Below are 19,110 nucleotides of genomic sequence, written 5' to 3' on the forward strand. Positions count from 1 at the left end.
GGGTCATGAATTTTAAGACTGAGAGAACCTACTGACAGCACTGCACAATTAATAAAAATAGACTACACCTTGGCACATCATTGTGAAATTATGAAAGCTGGGCCAACGAGAGAATCCTACAAGCTTCTGAAGAGAATATCACATCATAGGAAAAGAATCAGGAATCCAAATGTCTTTAGGTTTCTTTATAGCAACAGGAGCAGTGCTTTCAAAAACTTCTCCCCCATCCCACATACCCTTTCTTACTTAGCCCATGAAATAAGTCAGGAAAGAACAAAACATGAGATCCCGAGTACAAAAGCTCCAGCACAGCAGAGAGGCAAAAGGAAAGTGAAGGATGATGGTGAGGTAAGAGCCCAGGAGGACCAGAGAAGAGGCCAACAGTACAGAGGGGAGAGACTCCTTCGCAAAGCAGAACCAATTGCGAAATGAACTTGTCTGAACTGATCCAGAGGTGATATGAAAAAGTGGTGAGATTTTGAACTAAATTAATGAAAAATATGCAGGAAACTAGACTAATAATTATAATCATTACTATCTAGAGAAACGACAAAAGGTTTTGTATGGAAGAAAAAAATAATTTATGGTATATTACAAATGTCCGCTATGAATAGCATGTCCATAACTAAAATCATGTCAACACTGAGTGTCAGTTTGCTCAGTCCTGATGAAACTGTATTAGAAGGATGGAGGGTAAGAAAAGTTTGCCAATGGGAGCAAGACTAGGTAAGAGAATGAAACCCTGTCTTCTAGAGGGGGAAGCCAATACTTGCCTAAAGCTGAAAAATCATTAAACAATGCATACAGGCTATTTTGAGTTGTAGCAGTTTAGATTATCAAAAAAAGGAGTGAAAGTTGTTATCTTTCATGAGAGGGAAAGGACACAAGTGGAGCAGGAGGCGGTTGTTGTGAGAGATTTGTAGAACTATTTGACTCTTTAAATCATATGCTCCGCCAGGAGTGGTGGCTCATGCCTGTAATCCCAGCACTTTGGGAGGCCGAGGCGGGTGGATCACGAGGTCAAGAGATCGAGACCATCCTGGTCAACCTGGTGAAACCCCGTCTCTACTAAAAATACAAAAAATTAGCTGGGCATGGTGGCGCATGCCTGTAATCCCAGCTACTCAGGAGGCTGAGGCAGGAGAATTGCCTGAACCCAGGAGGCGGAGGTTGTGGTGAGCCGAGATCGCACCATTGCACTCCAACCTGGGTAACAAGAGCGAAACTCCATCTCAAAAAAAAAAAAAAAAAAATCATATGCTTCTACAGCTTTGATCAGAATATTAGAATTCAAAAGAAAAAAAGAGAAGGCAGGAAAGAGAAAGGAAGGAAGAAGGAAGGTAGGTAGGAAGGAAGGAAGGAAGGCCTGGTGCAGTGCCCAGTGGCTCATGCCTGTAATCCCAGCACTTTGGGAGGCCAAGACAGGTGGATCACCTGAGGTCAGGAGTTTGAAACCAGCCTGGCCAACACGGAGAAACCCAGTCTCTAAAAATACAAAGAAAGTACAATGGAAGCCACCTGTAATCCCAGCTACTCAGGAGGCTGAGGCAGGAGAATCACTTAAACCCAGGAGCAGAGGTTGCAATGAGCCAAGATTGTGCCATTGCACTCCAGTCTGGGCAACAGGGTGAGACTCCATCTCAAAAAAAAAAAAAGGGAAAAAAAGAAAGGTAGACAGGAGCCAAATCTTTCAGGGGTTTAAATCTGGGGTGCATATGACTCAGTTGACATTTTTAAACATCAAGTAAAACCCTTTCCCAGTCAGGGCTCAGATTTCTTCATCTATATCTCGAGGGGTTGGATGACAATCTGCTGAACCTCTCTGAGATCATCATGTTTAGGGGGGAGATCCCATAAGCGATGAGGCAGGAGCAAAAGGCCTCAGCCTATTTGCCATAAAAATAATGAAGAAGGAAGTAATTAGAAATATAACTGTAGTAGCTATTAGTTATTCATAGGTGATCTTAGTTATTTTACTAATGCCTCTCAGGTCGGAAGTGTAAACCTGGGGTGACATTATGAAATTAATGACACCAAGGCAAGATGCTCTAAGCCCTCTGTCACGTCCGCATAAGGGCTGCTGGAGGTCACCTTGGCTGTGCGGCAGTGCCAGCCCTGTGACAGTGCCCGCTGTTTAGCCAGCTAGGGAGGGAGATGTCGAAAACGGCTGAGACATCTCCTTCCTGCAGAAGTTGGAGAAAACTCGGCTTCTCCAAGCTCTTGTGGTCGGTACACCCACAGACATCGGCGCTTAACTGTCTCTACGTGGCGCTGTGCTTCAGTGGTCACATTCCATGTCTACTCTTATTTTCTACCGCTGCACCTGGTTCCTTTTGTCTTAGAAAAGATAATAATAGTAATATAAACCTTAATGTTTTAGTTCTTTCCTGATAAATGTGGAAAAGGTGCTGATGCATTATGCTCTTTACCTCACTTCGGGTGCCAGAAATTCCTGAGCCCCTACCTGAATGACACATGAGGTTCTTGACCCTATCACTGCCATGCCCTACCTACCCTGTCCCCCGTCACCGACCACCAAGGCCAGGCCCTACCTACCCTGCCCCCAGATTTGCAACTCAACAAAAGTGAGACATCCCGACATTCAGGGCCACTGCTGGTCTCCGAGATCTGGGTAGCAGTGAACTCCTGGGCCCCAACTCTCTTTTCTCTATCTTTGTGTCTTGTGTCTTTTATTTCTACAATTTCTTGTCTCCCCACCAGCTGGGAGCGGCTCACAGAACCATGTAGGGCTGGACCATACATCTGGCAGTGGACCCTACAATCATGAGCTGTAGGACAGAATGTAATAAAATATTTACATGATGACACTGTGAAATGTCACAATGACACAGCACTCTGGGAGGGATTTCAGAGTGCTGAAAATTTCATTTCACAATGTCATTGTGAAATGAAATCCCCCAAGGGCAGTGGGTTTTGTTTGTTTTGATCAAGTTGGAAGGGGAATGTGTCAAGGTTTGAGAGAGGCACCTCTCACATATGAACAGGAAAACTCAATCATCATGCTTACCAAGAACAAAGGGATCAAGGGCAGTGGTTCTAAAGAAGAATCACCCTACTGTAAAATGTAGATTCCCTGGCTAAACTTCCAGGGAGTCTGCCTCCTTGGTGTGAGGCAGGGCTGGGGAACTGGCTTTTTTTTTTTTTTAAGACAGAATCTCACTCTGCTCACTCTGTCACTCAGGATGGAGTGCAGTGGCGTGATATCGGCTCACTGCAACCTCTGCCTCCTGGGTTCAAGCATTTCTCCTGCCTCACCCTCCTGAGTAGCTGGGACTGTGGGCATGTGCCACCATGCCCAGCTAATTTTTGTATTTTCAGTAGAGATGGGGTTTTTCCATGTTGGTCAGGCTGGTCTCAAACTCCTGACCTCAAGAGATCCACCCACCTCAGCTTCCCAGAGTGCTGGGATTTCAGGCATGAGCCCCTGAATCCGACCCAGAACTGGCATTTTTAACAAGCAAAGACATCTGATGCTAGCCATCTGCTTGCCACACCTTGAGCAATGCTACTCTAGAACAAGTTCTTGGAGGTGCAGGATGACAGGTTTAATTGAGATAAAACCACAAATCAATTCCCCTTTTCCCCCTTGTCAGGGAGAAAGTATCAATTTGGTGTTGATATGTTTTTAGCACCCATTTAGCATTAGATAATCTTCTGAAACAGGGAGCTGGCTGCAGGCAATAGAATCTACCTGGAATTGAATTACACTATTCGGTTTGGTTTTCATTGCAATCTCCTTTATTCTTACCTTCTACTATGGGAAATGAAAGGAGTTTTCCATTTACAATAGTGATACAAAGTTTCCTTTAAAATAGAGTCACTTAAATTTATAAGTATCCAAGGAGGTATTTTAGGATGGAGAAACAATAAAGCATTTTCACTTTTTCCTAGACTCACTGAATTTGAGCACATGGATACTTGCAACATTGATTTGCATTATGAGAGTGATCTAGAAATAAAAAAATTTGACCTATTTGAAAATGTGTGGGTTTTCCCTATGATTCACATGTCTAAAAAATTCAGCCTACTAATGGATAAGAATTAAGAATGGATGGTTTGGGCAAAAGACATTAACAGACATTGCTCCAAAGGTGATACATAAATGGCCAACAAGCATATTGAAAGATGCTTAACATTACCAATTATTAGGAAAATTCAGATTAAAACCACAAGGAGATACCATTTCAGGCCTATTAAAATGGCTACTATCAAATCCATAGAAAATAACAAGCATTGGTGGACAAACTGAAACTCTCCTCCAGCACTGCTGATGGGAACGTAAAATGTTGCAACCATTGTGGAAAATAGTATGGCAGTTCCTGAAAAAATTTAACATACAAGTGGGGTGCGGTGGCTCATACCTGTAATCCCAGCACTTGGGAGGCCAAGGCGGGTGGATCACCTGAGGTCAGCCTGACCAACATGGTGAATCCCCATCTCTACTAAAAATTAGCTGGGCATGGTGGCAGTCACCTGTAATCACAGCTACTTAGGAGGCTGAGGCAGGAGAATCACTTAAAGCTGGGAAGTGGAAGTTGCAGTGAGCTCAGATCACACCACTGCACTCCAGCCTGGGCGACAGAGTAAGACTTGGTCTCAAAAAAATAAAAAATAAAAAAATTAAACATACAGTTACCATATAATCCAGCAATTCTACTACTAGGTATATGTATTAAAGAATTAAAAGTAGGAACTGGAACGTGCAATATTTGGTTTTCTGTCCCTGCATTGGTTTGCTAAGGATAATGGCCTTCAGCTCCATCCATGTTCCAGCAAAGGACATGACCTCATTCTTTTTTACGGCTGTACAGCATTCCACCGTGTATAAGTACCACGTGATAAGTCACTCTCACTTCAGTTGGCTTTCATGAAACACTGTGACAGACTACAATGGGACAAAGTGTCAGCATCGTGGGATACAATGTCTGTCAACATAGTTCTCATCCCTCCTATTGGCTGATCTTTGCTGTTTCCACTCCTTGGAGTGACTTCAAAGGAGGACCTTGGGGCACAGCTTGCTCCTTTTCTCTTCACTTAAAGGATATTCTCTGCCTAGTGATCTCCACCAGCAAGCCGTGTAGATGCACCTGTGTGCTTGTGACTCGAAGATGCACACCCTGCACCCCTGAGCTCTATGCATGGATGTAGGTTCTCCACTTGAATGTCTAATGGCCACCTCTAACTTAGCATTTCCAGACCCGAAACCCTAAATCTGTTATTCCCCCAAAGCCAAAATCCTAACTTCCCCTTGATCACTCTCCCTCACATCCCTTCCTCACATCCCTCCCTTACTGTGCTCTTGCCTTTCCCTCCTCCAACAAGCCAAGCTTTTCCTAACTGCGGGACCTCTGCAGGAACAGCTTCCTCTGCACGAAACTCTCTTCCCCGGATAGATCCTTTCACCTCCTCTGAGCCTCTGAGGGCCTCCCTTCCCACCTCTGCTTTTCACTCCTTCACATTAGTCTGTTTCATTTCCTTGACTGCACTTATTATCATCTGAAATTATGTATTTGTTTACTTATTTTCTCTCACACTTGATTATTTATCTATTTTTTGAGATGGAGTTTCACTCTGTTGCCCAAGCTGGAGTGCAATGGCACAATTTCAACTCACTGCAACCTCTACCTCCTGGGTTCCAGCAATTCTCCTGCCTCAGCCCCCTCAGAGCCCGCCACCACGCCTGGCTAATTTTTTGTATTTTTAGTAGAGACGGGGTTTCACTATGTTGACCAGGCTGGTCTCAAACTCCCGACCTCAGGTGATCCGCCCACCTTAGCCTCCCAAAGTGCTGGGATTACTGGTGTGAGCAACTGTGCCTGGCCGCATGCTTGACTTTTAATCTCCATGGGAGCAAACACTAAGTCTTGCCCAGGTCTTTATCCACAGCAGTGGGCATAGCACCTGGCAGAGGTAGTTCCGAACATTAATTATTGAATGAAATAAAATAATGAATGTATGCCCAAAAAGAGTTGTGGGAAGTGGGATAATGTCCCTGCATAGACTTCTAAGGCTAAGAAGGAAAACAAACATAGGTGGTGGTCACAAATCAGAGGTTGGCACCCCAACTGGGTCCCAGCTCTGGCTCTCTCTCCTGGCACCATCACTGAAAGGTCCAGTTCCCCAAACCTCAGGGTATTCTTGGTCCTTCCTTTTCCCAGCACTGCAAATCTCCCATTCCCTACCACCCCCACCTTAGTTCCAAGTTCCAGCCTGTCTGCCCCACCCATTCCTTCCCTGAAGCAGGCGTGCTTTTTAGAGGAGTTCCTGGGCTCTGTGACTATGTGGAGAACGTGGCAGTAACCAGGGTTGAGGCAGGGTATGTCCCAGGAGTGAGCCCAGCTCTGCAGTCCTGTGCAGAGTAGAGAGCTAGACTTGGACTAGTACCATGGCAGAGTTCAGGGTCAGGGTGTCCACAGGGGAGGCCTTCGGGGCTGGCACATGGAATAAAGTGTCTGTCAGCATCGTGGGGACCCAGGGGGAGAGCCCCTGGCTGCCCCTGGACCATCTCGGCAAGGAGCTCAACGCTGGCGCTGTGAGTGCATGGGAGTGGGTGGGGGTGGAGGTAAAGGGGTGAGCAGGAGGGTCTGGCCTGATGCATACTAAACCTCCCCCAGGAGGAGGACTTCCAGGTGATGCTCCCAGAGGATGTGGGTCCAGTGCTGCTGCTGCGCGTGCACAAGATGCCCCCAGTTCTGCCCTGCCTGCCCGGGCCCCTGGCCCAGGACGCCTGGTTCTGCCGCTGGTTCCAGTTGACACTGCCACAGGGCAGCCCCCTCCTCTTCCCCTGCTACCAGTGGCTGGAGGGGGCAGGGAGCCTGGTGCTGCTGGAGGGGACAGGTGAGGCAAGGCCAGGCCAGGCTGGGGCTGCAGGGGGAGCCCAGGAAAGGGCAGGGGACTGGGGTTGGGGAAGGCAGGTGAAGTGGAGAGGTGAGCTGGTGGGGCAATGGAGTAGGGGGCAGAGGACAGGGGCTGGCAGGACCTTGGGAGGGGAAGGTGGCAGCCTGGTGTAGGAGAAACTGTACTTATGAAAGGAGGGGACCTGGTAGAGCATGGCAATAGTGGAGAGGACGTGGCTAGGGGTAGTGATGGGGAGTTTCTCTCCCCTCCCCAACCTACTCTGCCTCTCCCACAGCCAAGGTGGCCTGGGCAGACCACCACCCCCTGCTCCAGCAACAGCGCCAGGAGGAGCTGCAGGCCGGGCAGGAGATGTACCAGTGAGGAGGGGGCTGCTGTTGGAGGAGGGGGTGCCCAAGGGATGAGGGGCAGCTGGAGTGTCCTGGTCATGACACAGACTAAAGCCCCTGCCCCCACCTCTCCTATCAAAGCTGCTCCTAGGACAAGCAGCATCTGCAGGAATATATTAGAAATACAAATTCCTGGCCAGGCGCTCTGGCTCATGCCTGTAATCTTAACACTTTGGGAGGCTGAGGTGGGTGGATCACGAGGTCAGGAGTTCGAGACCAGCCTGGCCAACATGGTGAAACCTTGTCTGTATAAAAATACAAAAAAGGGCCGGGCGCGGTGGCTCAAGCCTGTAATCCCAGCGCTTTGGGAGGCCGAGGCTGGTGGATCACGAAGTCAAGAGATCGAGACCATCCTGGTCAACATGGTGAAACCCCATCTCTACTAAAAATACAAAAAATTATCTGGGCATGGTGGCATGTGCCTGTAATCCCAGCTACTCAGGAGGCTGAGGCAGGAGAATTGCCTGAACCCAGGAGACGGAGGTTGTGGTGAGCCGAGATCGCACCATTGCACTCCAGCCTGGGTAACAAGAGCGAAACTCCGTCTCAAAAAAAAAACAAAAAAACAAAAAAATTAGTTGGGCATGGTGGCACATGCCTGTAATCCCAGCTATTCAGGAGGCTGAAGCAGGAGAATTGCCTGAACCTGGGAGGTGGAGGTTGCAGTGAGCCAAGATCGTGCCATTGCACTCCAGCCTGGGCAACAGAGTGAGACTTCGTCTCAAAAAAAAAAAAGAAATGCAAATTCCTGAGCCACCCCCAACTTGCTACGACACTGAGGTTGTAGCAAAAAAAAAAGAGAAAAAGAAAAGAAAAATTGCTCTAAATGCCTTACCTTTGCTGCTGTCTTCCTTGCCCTGAGACTTTTTCATGCATTAGCTTATCATATCCTCCCAGAAATCTAAGCAGAGCCAGAAACGCACCTCTCAAGCCCCAGGAAACTCATCCTCCAGGGGCTAGTGAGGGATGAGATGGGGGCTTTTTCTGTGCTGTTGGCTCAGCATTGGCGGTCATAGGAGAGAACTGGACCTTGGAGACTGGGCTGCTAGTGAGGATTTTCTGGTACAAAGCCAGGAACTGCACTCAGGAGCAGATTTTCAAAAGATCTTGATCCGGCCAACGCGGCTGCTGTCTAAAGTCCGCGTTGCAGGCTTTTGCCCCTGGTCTCTGAGATCAGAGCAGCCACAGGCTCATTTGGCTCCTGGGGATTCTCCATGCATCATGAATTCCACCTCTAAGAAAGCCATGGCACCAAATCTGCCAGCAACAGCCCCAAGAGAGGGAATAGACATTGAGGTCTACTGTGTCCATGGAGACCAAGGTCAGTCTAGGCCCTGCCAAAACCAGCTGTGAGATCTTAGACCAATCATTTCATCTCTTTGATTCTTATTTTCTTTTGTAAAAGAAACTACGAAGACCAATCTCGTTTGGGTTAGAAGGAAGAACAGATGAGAAGATGGTTGAGAATGTAGCTGGGAGGGATCGATCCAAGATGGCCGACCACTAACAGCTCAGGATTGTAGCTCCCAGTGAAAGCTCAGAGAACGAGAGGACGCCACACTTTTAGACGAATTTTCGTCACTCACTGATTAGCCGATTCCCAGTTGAGGAGCCCCACGGGTCGCCAGCGCGACTCTTGTGGCCGCCGCAGCGGTTTTGCCGGCGTCTTGGCGCAGCAGCTCTTCATGCAGAGCCAACGGGACTGCTTCCCCTACTGACCGGAGTTTGGAGCTCCGGGAAGTCAGAGCCGCTTGTTGCGGACTCAAGAGGGAAGCCAGACCAGAGATTCCCGGGCAGAAGAGCACCATCAGTCTTACCGCTGCTATTTAGGCTGCCACAGTGGGTTGCTCGGATCCCAGCACTGGGAATCAATAAGTCGGACGTAGACTCAGAAACCTAATTAGAAAGGCGGTTCATCTACAATGAAGGGAAAAAAACAGCCTAAGAAGGCCGAGTATACTCAAAATCAGAACCCATCAGCAACGGAACAAGCCCTGATGGAAAAGGACTCATCAGCAACCGAACAAGCCCTGATGGAAAAGGACTCATCAGTAATGGAACAAGCCCTGATGGAAAAGGACTGTGTTCCATTATCTGAAGTAGGCTTTAAAAGGTGGATGATAAGAAACTTCTGGGAGTTAAAGGAACTTGTTCTAACCCAATGTAAAGAAACTAAGAACTTGGAAAAAAGGTTAGATGAAATGTTGAAAAGAATAGACAATATAGAGAGGAATACAAATGAACTTATGGAGTTGAAAACTACAACACGAGAACTTAGTGAAATATGTACAAGCTTAAACAGCCGAATGGATCAAGCAGAAGAAAGGGTATCAGAGGTCGAAGACCAACTTAATGAAACAAAACGACAAGACAAGAATAGAGAAAAAAGGATAAAAAGGAATGAGCAAAGTCTCCAAGCAATATGGGACTATGTGAAAAGACCTAATATACGCTTGATTGGTGTACCTGAATGTGACGGAGAGAATGAATTCAAGCTGGAAAATACTCTCCAGGACATTATCCAGGAAAATTTTCCTAATTTAGCAAAGCAGGACACTATTCAACCCCAGGCAATACAGAGAACACCACAAAGATATTCCTCAAGAAGACCAACCCCAAGGCACATAATCGTTAGATTCACCAAGATCGAAATGAAGGAGAAAATATTAAGGGCAGCCAGAGAGAAAGATCAAGTTACCCATAAAGGTAAGCCTATTAGGCTTATAGCAGATCTCTCAGCGGAAACCCTACAAGCTAGAAGAGAGTGGGGGCCAATATTCAATATACTTAATCAACAGAACTTTCAGCCCAGAATTTCATATCCTGCCAATTTAAGCTTTACATTTGAAGGAAAAATAAAATCTTTTAGGAACAAGCAAGTACTCAGAGATTTTATTACCACCAGGCCTGCTTTACAAGAACTTCTAAAAGAAGCATTATACACAGAAAGGAACAACCAGTATGAACCTTTCTAAAAATACACCAAAAAGTAAAGAGCATTAACATAAAGAAGAATTTTTATCAACGAAAGGACAAAATAGCCAGTTAATATCAAATGGCAGTAACCCTAAATTTAAATCGACCAAATCTCCCAATCAAAAGATACAGACAAAATCTAACGGTATATCCAAAGATATACATAGACTCAAAATAAAGGGTTGGAAAAAAAAAAAACGTACCAACCAAATGGAGAGCAAAAATAAATAAATAAAAAGCGGGAGTTGCAATTTTCACAGTTGACAAAATAGATTTCAAAGCTACAAGGATACAAGGGTAAAAGGATTAATGTAATAATAAGAGATCTTAACACCCAGATACATAAGACCCATAATGAGATTTAGATTCAACGAGACAGAAAATTGATAACGATATCCGGGACTGGAACTAAGATCCAGAACAAATAAACTCAATAGAGCTCTCAATTTTAAACACACAAAATATACATTATCCCCAAAATCTAACAATATATCTAAAGATATACAAAGACTCAAAACAAGGGGATGGAAAAAAACTCACCAACCAAATGGAGAGCAAAAATAAATAAATAAAAAGCAGGAGTTGCCATTCTCACACTTAATAAAACAGATTTCAAAGCTACAAGGATGCAAGGGTAAAAGGATTAATGTAACAATAAGAGATCTTAACACCCAGATACATAAGACACATAATGAGATTTAGATTCAACGAGACAACAAATTGATAACGATATCCAGGACTTGAACTCAGAGCCAGAACAAATAAACACAATAGAGGTCTCCATTTTAAACACATAAAATATGCATTAACCACTTTAAACACTCAAAATATTTATCGGCCATTATTGAAACCCATTTTAGGAATGAAGTAATATTCCTTTTTCCCTCTTTTTCTTTTTTTCCCCTTCTCTTTCTCTTTTTCCCAAAAAAAAAAAAAAAAGAAAAGAAAAAAGAATGTAGCTGGGCAGCTGCCAAGCCTTGCACGAACGCGTGCTGTTGCTCTTCCTGTCTTTCATCAACTCTGTTCCAACTCTCTAGACTCTTATACTACGTACAGTGAGGTCTCAGATCCATAGCAACAGCATTTCCTGGGAGCTTGTTAGAAATCAGGATCTGCATGTAACCAACATCCCTCGGTGAGAGGGATTAAAGTCTGAGAAGCGGGGTTTGGCCACCACCTGGTGGCAGTGCACTTTAACTGCAAGTTTTTCTTTGAAGTTGAAAGCTCAAACCTGGAAGCAAATGTTGAATGAATCAAAGAACGAATGAGTGAGAGGAGGGCTGGCTAGGGGTCCTCAAGTTTGCAGAGATGTGATTTTACCATTTCGCCGGAAAGTCTTCGGCTGTGTTGCTTGAGAATAGAATTTAGAGATGTTGTAGGCCAGGGCAGAATAAAGTACTGCAGCCCCCCCTAAACTGTGGAGGCCGAAGTGCCTCTGTACAGGATGCCTGCCAAAGACAACTGAAATCTTCTGTGCAGACCCTGTCTTAGAATAGTCTCCCCTCTGCAAGATGCATCTGTGTTAGGTTAGTCAGGACTTCTCTAGTTGCAAGAACAAAAGCCAACTCCAACTAGCAGGCAGAATAAAAGAGTTCGTCAGCCAGACACAGAGGCACTTACAGAAGCACAGGCAAGAATTATCCACCCAGAGGAAAATGGCCATGGCGGACAGTCTCTGTGTTTATTGCTATAATCTACATAATCAGAGAGAGACCACCTCAGCCCCAGTCTCAAACTCCTTGGAAAGGACTCTGATTGGCTCAGCACTAGGCAGGTGCTCAACTCTGGACCAATCACACTTGACCAGGGGAGCCATCTCACTGTGGGAAAATGGCAGCTGTCTTGCAGCCTCACGGGTAGAATGGAAGGGCAGATCCCAGGAAGGCCCTCATTGGCTTAAGGGGTCTGGCTCTGAGCAAGGCTCCCGAGGGTCCTGCCATTCCATCTGCCCTAGTGAAGGGGCTCCCTGAGGCCTCTTGCTGACCCTGTTCCCTCTCTACCCACCAGGTGGAAGGCTTACAACCCAGGCTGGCCTCACTGCCTAGATGAAAAGAGTGTGAAAGACTTGGACCTCAACATCAAATACTCCACAGCCAAGAATGCCAACTTTTATCTACGGGGTGGCTCTGTGTGAGGATACCCACCTTGCCCTGCCCCTGGGCCTCAGATGCCTGATGACCCTGCCTTCTACCCTCCCCTAGTCAGTTCCCCCACCCACTGTGATATGAGTCACATATTCCTACCGAGGAAACAGCCTCCTACCCACTACCAATCCCACAGGGCAACAGCTCCCTTAGGGGTGGTGACTACCTCGGGCCCAGAGGCTGGTTCAAGATCCCAAGAGGCATAAGGCTGGCTGACAGGGAAGGGTCTTCCAGGGCCTCCTGCCCACTCCCCACCCCTCACATCCTCTGGCAGGCTTGTAGAGATGAAGATCAAGGGGCCCTGGAGGAGTCTGAATGAGATGAAAAGGATCTTCAACTTCCGGAAGACCCCAGCAGCTGGTGAGGAGCTTGGGCGGGGGATCCTGACCTCTTTCTTGTGACATCAACTCCTGTGGCTCTCTGGAGTCTCAGGAAACCAAGCACCAATTTCCTATGTAACCCTGAGCAGGCCCTTGCTAGACCTTGCTTTTCCCCACAGAGACAAAAGAGAATATGGAGGGAGGGGATCCCTGACCTAACGCCTTCTAATCCAACAGTCATTTGTTGACCTGCTACATATTAGACACCAGGTTAGGAGCTACACAGTTCTTCCTGGGGCTCGCAGTCGAGTAGGACAGTTGGTATTAATTAGACTCAAAATCAAATAATTCGTTTTATGTGAAATATGCTCATTGGATCCAGTGACTGTGTAAAGAGGGCACCTGCCCTACCCTGGAGAGGGCCCCAGGAAAGCTCTCCCACGGGGGTAAACTATGCTGAGACCTGGAAACTGAGTAGGCCTTCACAGTGCCAAGGATGGGCTGTGGGGCAGAAAGCAGTTTAGGGAACAGAGAGTGCAAAGGCCCTGAAGACAGAAGGATCACCTACCTTTGGAGGAAAGAAAACACCACTGTGGTCAAAGCATAATGAGGCGTGAGAAGGAGCGGGAACGGACACAGGGGTCACACAAGACACTGTCAGACACGGCAGGACTTGGATCTTGATTGATTGGTTGATAGCAGGGGAATAGTACGGTCACTATACACTTCTGGGGGGGAGGGTGAGTTATTAGGGGACAAGAGGCTATGGGAATCTGCTATGAGGCTCTGGCTATGGTTGCCATAGGATGGTGGCCTCAGCAAGGCAGTGGCAATGCAATAGAGTGGATGCATGGACTGAGAGGTAGTCAGGATGGAGAATCAATGGGATTCAATATGTGGGGAGTGCTGCCAAGAGAGGTCCCCAGGCTCTGGCTGGGCATGGTGGTTCACACCTGTGATCCCAGCACTTTGGAAGGCCAAGGTAAGTGGCTTACTTGAAGTCAGGAGTTTGAGACCAGGCTGGCCAACATGGCAAAACTCCGTCTCTACTGAAAATACAAAACTTAGCCAGATGTGGTGGCACATGCCTGTAGTCCCAGCTACTCAGGAGGCTGAGGCATGAAAATTGCTTAAGCCTGGAAGACAGAAGTTTCAGTGAGCCGAGTTAGTCCCACTGCACTCCAGCCTGGGCAAGAGAGTGAGACCTTGTCAGGAAGGACGAAAGGAAGGGATGGAGGGAGGAAGGAAGAGAGGGAGGGAGGGTAGAAGGAATAAAGGAAGAGAGAAGGAGAACAGGAGGAAGCCAAGGTAGACAGATCACGAGCCCAGGAGTTTGACACCAGCCTGAGCAACATGACAAAACCCCATCTCTACCAAAAATACAAAAATTAGCCAGACATGCTGGTTTGTGCCTATAATCCCAGCTACTCAGGAGGCTGAGGCAGGAGGATCGCTTGAACACAGGAGGCAGAGTTTGCAGTGAGCCAAGGTCGCACCACTGGACTCCAGCCTGGGCAACAGAATGAGACTGTCTAGAAAGAAGAAAGAAAGAAAGAGAGAGAGAGAGAGAGAAAGAAAAAGAAAGAAAGAAAGAAAGAAAGGAAGGAAGGAAGAAAGAGGAAAAAATAGAAAAGAAAAAGAGAGGTCCCCAGGCTCCTTTGTAGGCAATTGGGTGGATGGAGCTGCCTCTTCTCAAATATCAGGCAATGGTACTGACCTGAGCTGTAGGAAGGGTCTTTATTTGGTCTCACACATGTTGCATTGGAGGCTAGTGAGTTACTCAGGGCGGCTGTCCAGCAGACACTGGGATGGATAGTCTGGGGACTATGGTTTGCTGTTGGATAAAGAGGCAGTGACTGAAGACAAGGGGCAGGGGCAGTAACCCTGAGAACCCACTGTGAAGGTTAGGCAGAGACCTGTGGGAGCTGGGGTGACCTAGTCCCTGTGTCCCCACCCCCGCAGAGTACACTTTTGAGCACTGGCAGGAGGATGTCTTCTTCGCCTCCCAGTTCCTGAATGGTCTCAACCCCATCCTGATCTGTCGCTGTCACAGCCTCCCAAAAAATTTCCCTGTCACTGATGCCATAGTGGCTTCAGTGTTGGGCCCTGGGACCAGCCTGCAGGCTGAGCTGGAGGTGAGGGGTGCAGGGATCCAGGCTCTGCACAGCCCATCTCAGTGCCTTCACAGCCATCCCCTACTGGAGAAGGAGGGGCCACTCACATTTGTCAGGGACCTACTGTGTGCTGTGTGCCTAGCACACTCTTTCCTGAAACACACTCCTCTCCCAGCCTTGAATCCTCTCCCTTCTACCGCCCCACCCTCTTCCTTTAGAAAACCAGGTGGTAGCCCCAGCTCTTCTTTCTTCTGCAGAAGGGCTCCCTGTTCTTGGTGGATCACCGCATCCTCTCCAACATCCAGACCAATGTCATTAATGGGAGGCCTCAGTTCTCTGTGGCCCCAATGACCCTGCTATACCAGCATCCAGGAGGTGGGCCCCTGCTGCCTCTTGCCATCCAGGTCTGCAGTCAGGCAGGGGCAGGGCAGGGGCGAGGAGGGTCAGACTGAATGGTTGGCAGATGCTCATGGCTGCCTCTCTCCCCACCTGCCTCCCCCAAGCTCAGCCAGACCTCTGGCCCCAACAGCCCCATCTTCCTGCCCAGTGATGACAAGTGGGACTGGTTGCTGGCCAAGACCTGGGTGTGAAATGCTGAGTTCTCCTTCCACGAGGCCCTCACACACCTGCTGCACTCGCACCTGCTGCCCGAGGTCTTCACCCTGGCCACCCTGAGCCAGCTGCCCCACTGCCACCCTCTCTTCAAGGTCAGTGGTTTGACAAGGTGGCCCAGACTGTGCCCATGCCCTCTGTGCCTCTTCTAAGCAGCCTTTCCTCACATGGAGCTATCCATGCAAGCGGGGATGCAGAGCCCTGTCTGCTTCAGCAGCATCTCCCGGCACAACTCCCCCGGAAGCCTGCTCTCCAGCAGACCCTGAGTAAGATGAATGTGGTACCCCAAGAGGCCTCCTTCCTTTTTTTTGAGACAGAGTCTCACTCTGTTGCCCAGGCTGGAGTGCAACTTCTGCCTCCTGGGTTCAAGTGATTCTCCTGCCTCAGCCTCCTGAGTAGCTGCAATTATAGGCGCATGCCACCATGCCCAACTAATTTTTGTATTTTTTAGTAGAGATGGGGTTTCACCTTGTTGGCCAGGCTGGTCTCAAACTCCTGACCTCGTGATCCACCCGCCTCAGCCTCCCAAAGTGCTGGGATTACAGACATGAGCCATTGCCCCCAGCAGAGGCTCCCTTCTTAAGGGAGATCAGATGACATCAGCAGCCATCACAGAAGCCCAAATCTTAGGAAGGGAAGGACCCGGGGCTGGCATGTGCCGAAGTGTGAACATGGCTGTGAGAGACCAAAAGGTTTTCTACAGATAGTCCTCGGATAGGGGAGGGCTGGGTGGGAGGCCCCTGTGCTCTCGGGTGGGTTCTGTTGGTTTTCTAGACCCTGCTAGCTTTCAGACAGCTCGGATTCGAGGCACCTCCTCTGTGAAGGACAGGACTTCCCCCCACAGGCCACTCAGATTCTTGATCCTTCTAGACATCTCCTGGGTTCTGGATGTGAACCCTGCTCTGTGCTCTTCCATCCTGGCCTGTTCTTTCTGACTAACTGCAACTCCTGGGTCCTGGCACTCAGAGGTGGGCTCTGGTGGACAGCTCCACATTGCCAGGCCCACAGGCCCTGGTTTTTCTAGAGCTTTGCCTGCCCAGGGGTTAGGAAATCACAGGATGCCAGAGCTGGAAGGCACAGGGCTCAGCCACATCAGCATTAGCATTTGACAAAATAACCTGAGGCCCAGGGAGAGGAAGGAGCGTGTCTGAGCTCACAGCACAAGCTGCTGGTGGCACCCAGCAGGAACTCCAGGGCTCACACCCCTGTCCCAGGCTGCCTCCTTTTGTAAGCATTGCCTCTTTCCTAGTGACTTGAAGGCTCGAAGGTCTGGGGCCAGAAAGAGCCAGGCCTCCCCCAGCTCTGCCATTCCTGCCACACAGCTGCTGATCCCACATACCCCGTACACCCTACACATCAACACGCTTGCTCGGGAGCTGTTCATTGTGCCAGGGCAGGTGGTGGACAGGGTAAGAGCTGTGTTGGGGAGGGAGTGGACAGGCTGCTCCTTCAGTGTGAGGAATCTGGGGTCCTGGGGTGGGAGTGACCCATCCCCCCTACACCCGTGCTACCTTCTGGAGCTCTGGAGCAAGATCTGTAGGACCCAAGAGTCCTGTCTCTCAGTCCACAGGCCTCGGCATTGGAGGCTTCTCTGAGTTGATACGGAGGAGCATGAAGCAGCTAAACTATTCCGCCTTGTGTCTGCCTGAGGATATCCGGACCTGAGGATATCCGGACCTGAGGAGCTGAAGACATCCCGGGCTACTACTACCGTGATGATGGCATGCAGATCTGGGGTGCAGTGGAACGGTGACGGGCTGTGCCTGGAGAGCTGAGGGCTTGGGGATGCGGGAAGACTGGAAAGGAAACTGAGGTCCCAGGGAGGCTCACGTTGAAGAGGAGGGCCAGACATTAATGACACGAAGCAGGGGCATTCCTCAGAGTGGGTCAGGATTGGAGGCTGGGCCTGAACCTGGGTGCATTGCAGCTTTGTCTCTGAAATCGTTGGTATCTACTACCCAAGCAATGAGTCTGTCCAAGATGACAGAACTCCAGGCCTGGGTGGGAGAGATCTTCTCCAAGGGCTTCCTCAACCCGGAGAGCTCAGGTATGGGGACCTCCGCCCTCAGGCTTCACCCTCAAGCCTCTGTGGCAGGGTCCTCAGGCCCCTGGAAGCTCCATCCCAGCCCAGCTCTCCTGGCAGGTATACCCTCCTCCCTAGAGACCCGGGAAGCCCTGGTGCGGTATGTCACGATGGTGATATTCACCTGCTCAGCCAGGCACTCGGCTGTCAGTGCGGGGCAGGTGAGGAAAAGCCAGCGCCTGGGGTGGTGGGCTAGAGGTGACCCAGCTCCTTGGCCTCATTCTGCCCTCTCGGCCTTCAGCTTGACTCCTGTGCTTGGATGCCCAACCTGCCACCCAGCATGCAGCTGCCACCACCCACCTCCAAAAGCCAGGCAACACCTGAGAGCTTCATCGACACCCTCCCACCCATCAATGCCACATGTGATGTCATCCTTACTCTCTGGTTGCTGAACAAGGAGCCTGGAGACCGAGTGTGGGGTCTGCAGGGGAGTTGAGTGTGGGGTTGAGGGCCAGGCTGGGCTGAACTGGGTTAAGGGAGGGTGTGGTGTTTACCCTCCTGGCCCAGACCCAACTCTGCCATCCGGTAGTGGGTCCCTTCACCCCACTGACCCTCCAGTGGGACACATGAGCCTTGGACATCCCACGGTGAAGGTCCGACAGCCAAATGCAATGATCCAGAGCCACTCTCAGTGGCAAGGGCAACATGTCATTGTGCTCCTTGGAAATTCCAAATTGAGCTTTCATTCCCCAAAAGCTTCCTGCAGACAAGCTTTACGTGGATATTTGTTTAAGAGGAGGGACATGGATCAGGCCCCGTCAAGGACTGCTTCAGGTCCCAGGGTGGGGGACTAGGGCCAGAGCTGGGTAAGGCAAGTTGCAGCTGCTCAGAGGGTGGGGACAGGGAGTCTGGGAGGCAAGACCTCAGCAGCCCCCTCACCCAAGCTTGTGGTTGGTCCCCAGAGGCCTCTGGGCACCTACCCAGATGAGCACTTCATCGAGGAGGCCCCACGGCGGAGTATCGCCACCTTCCAGAACCGCCTGGCCCAGATCTGAAGGGACATCCAGGAGCAGAACTGGGGCCTGGCACTGCCCTACACCTACCTGGACCCTCCTGTCATCGAGCACAGCGTCTCCATCTAAACCTGGAAACAGCCCAGATGACATCCTTTGACCATATCACTCTAGAATAACGCACCCAGAGTAAAGGACTTCTCAGAAAAACAGGCCCCCATGTGCCTCTCCTGGGACAACCAGACTCTATGTAAATCACTCCCACCATCACACACACACACACACACACACACACACACACACACACAAAACCAGAAACAAAATCAAAACAGAAACCAAAGAACCCACCAAGAATAGTCTCGGGACAATACCACTGAGCCTTTTGGAGGCTCCAAGCCTTGAAGTACCTGCACAGCCCTCTTGGAGGGTTTTGTTTTGCATTATACAGCCATGGGGGGGGAGGGCGGGGAGGGGGGCGGTGCAAATACCTGCCCACAGACCCACTAGCCTCCACTGATTGGACCTTATGGTCACCTGACTCCAGAACAGTCACCAAGAAGTGGCTGCCAAAGAGGCTGGGCACCATGGCTCATGCCTGTAATCCCAGCACTTTGGGAGATAGAGCCAGGAGAATCACTTGAGG

General features: G+C 49.2%; 1 protein-coding gene and 1 pseudogene across 1 annotated transcript; one reads left to right on the top strand and one right to left on the bottom strand.

Annotated features, from left to right (window-relative positions):
* Positions 1–2,950: 2,950 nt before the first annotated feature.
* LOC118154418 (small nucleolar RNA U13) lies at positions 2,951–3,043 on the bottom strand (annotated as a pseudogene).
* Positions 3,044–6,296: 3,253 nt separating this feature from the next.
* ALOX15B (arachidonate 15-lipoxygenase type B) lies at positions 6,297–18,778 on the top strand. The gene is given in 16 exon segments (XM_078372981.1): positions 6,297–6,553; positions 6,636–6,858; positions 7,154–7,235; positions 12,249–12,371; positions 12,660–12,745; positions 14,668–14,840; positions 15,077–15,223; positions 15,323–15,526; positions 16,754–16,840; positions 16,995–17,075; positions 17,077–17,180; positions 17,359–17,415; positions 17,417–17,478; positions 17,575–17,675; positions 17,756–17,926; positions 18,417–18,778. Coding segments are annotated over 16 exon segments (2,028 nt in total). The 5' UTR covers positions 6,297–6,406; the 3' UTR covers positions 18,597–18,778.
* The last annotated feature ends 332 nt before the right edge of the window (positions 18,779–19,110 follow it).

Source organism: Callithrix jacchus, chromosome 5, assembly GCF_049354715.1.
Source record: "Callithrix jacchus isolate 240 chromosome 5, calJac240_pri, whole genome shotgun sequence".
In the NCBI taxonomy this organism is placed as follows: Eukaryota; Metazoa; Chordata; class Mammalia; order Primates; family Cebidae; genus Callithrix; species Callithrix jacchus.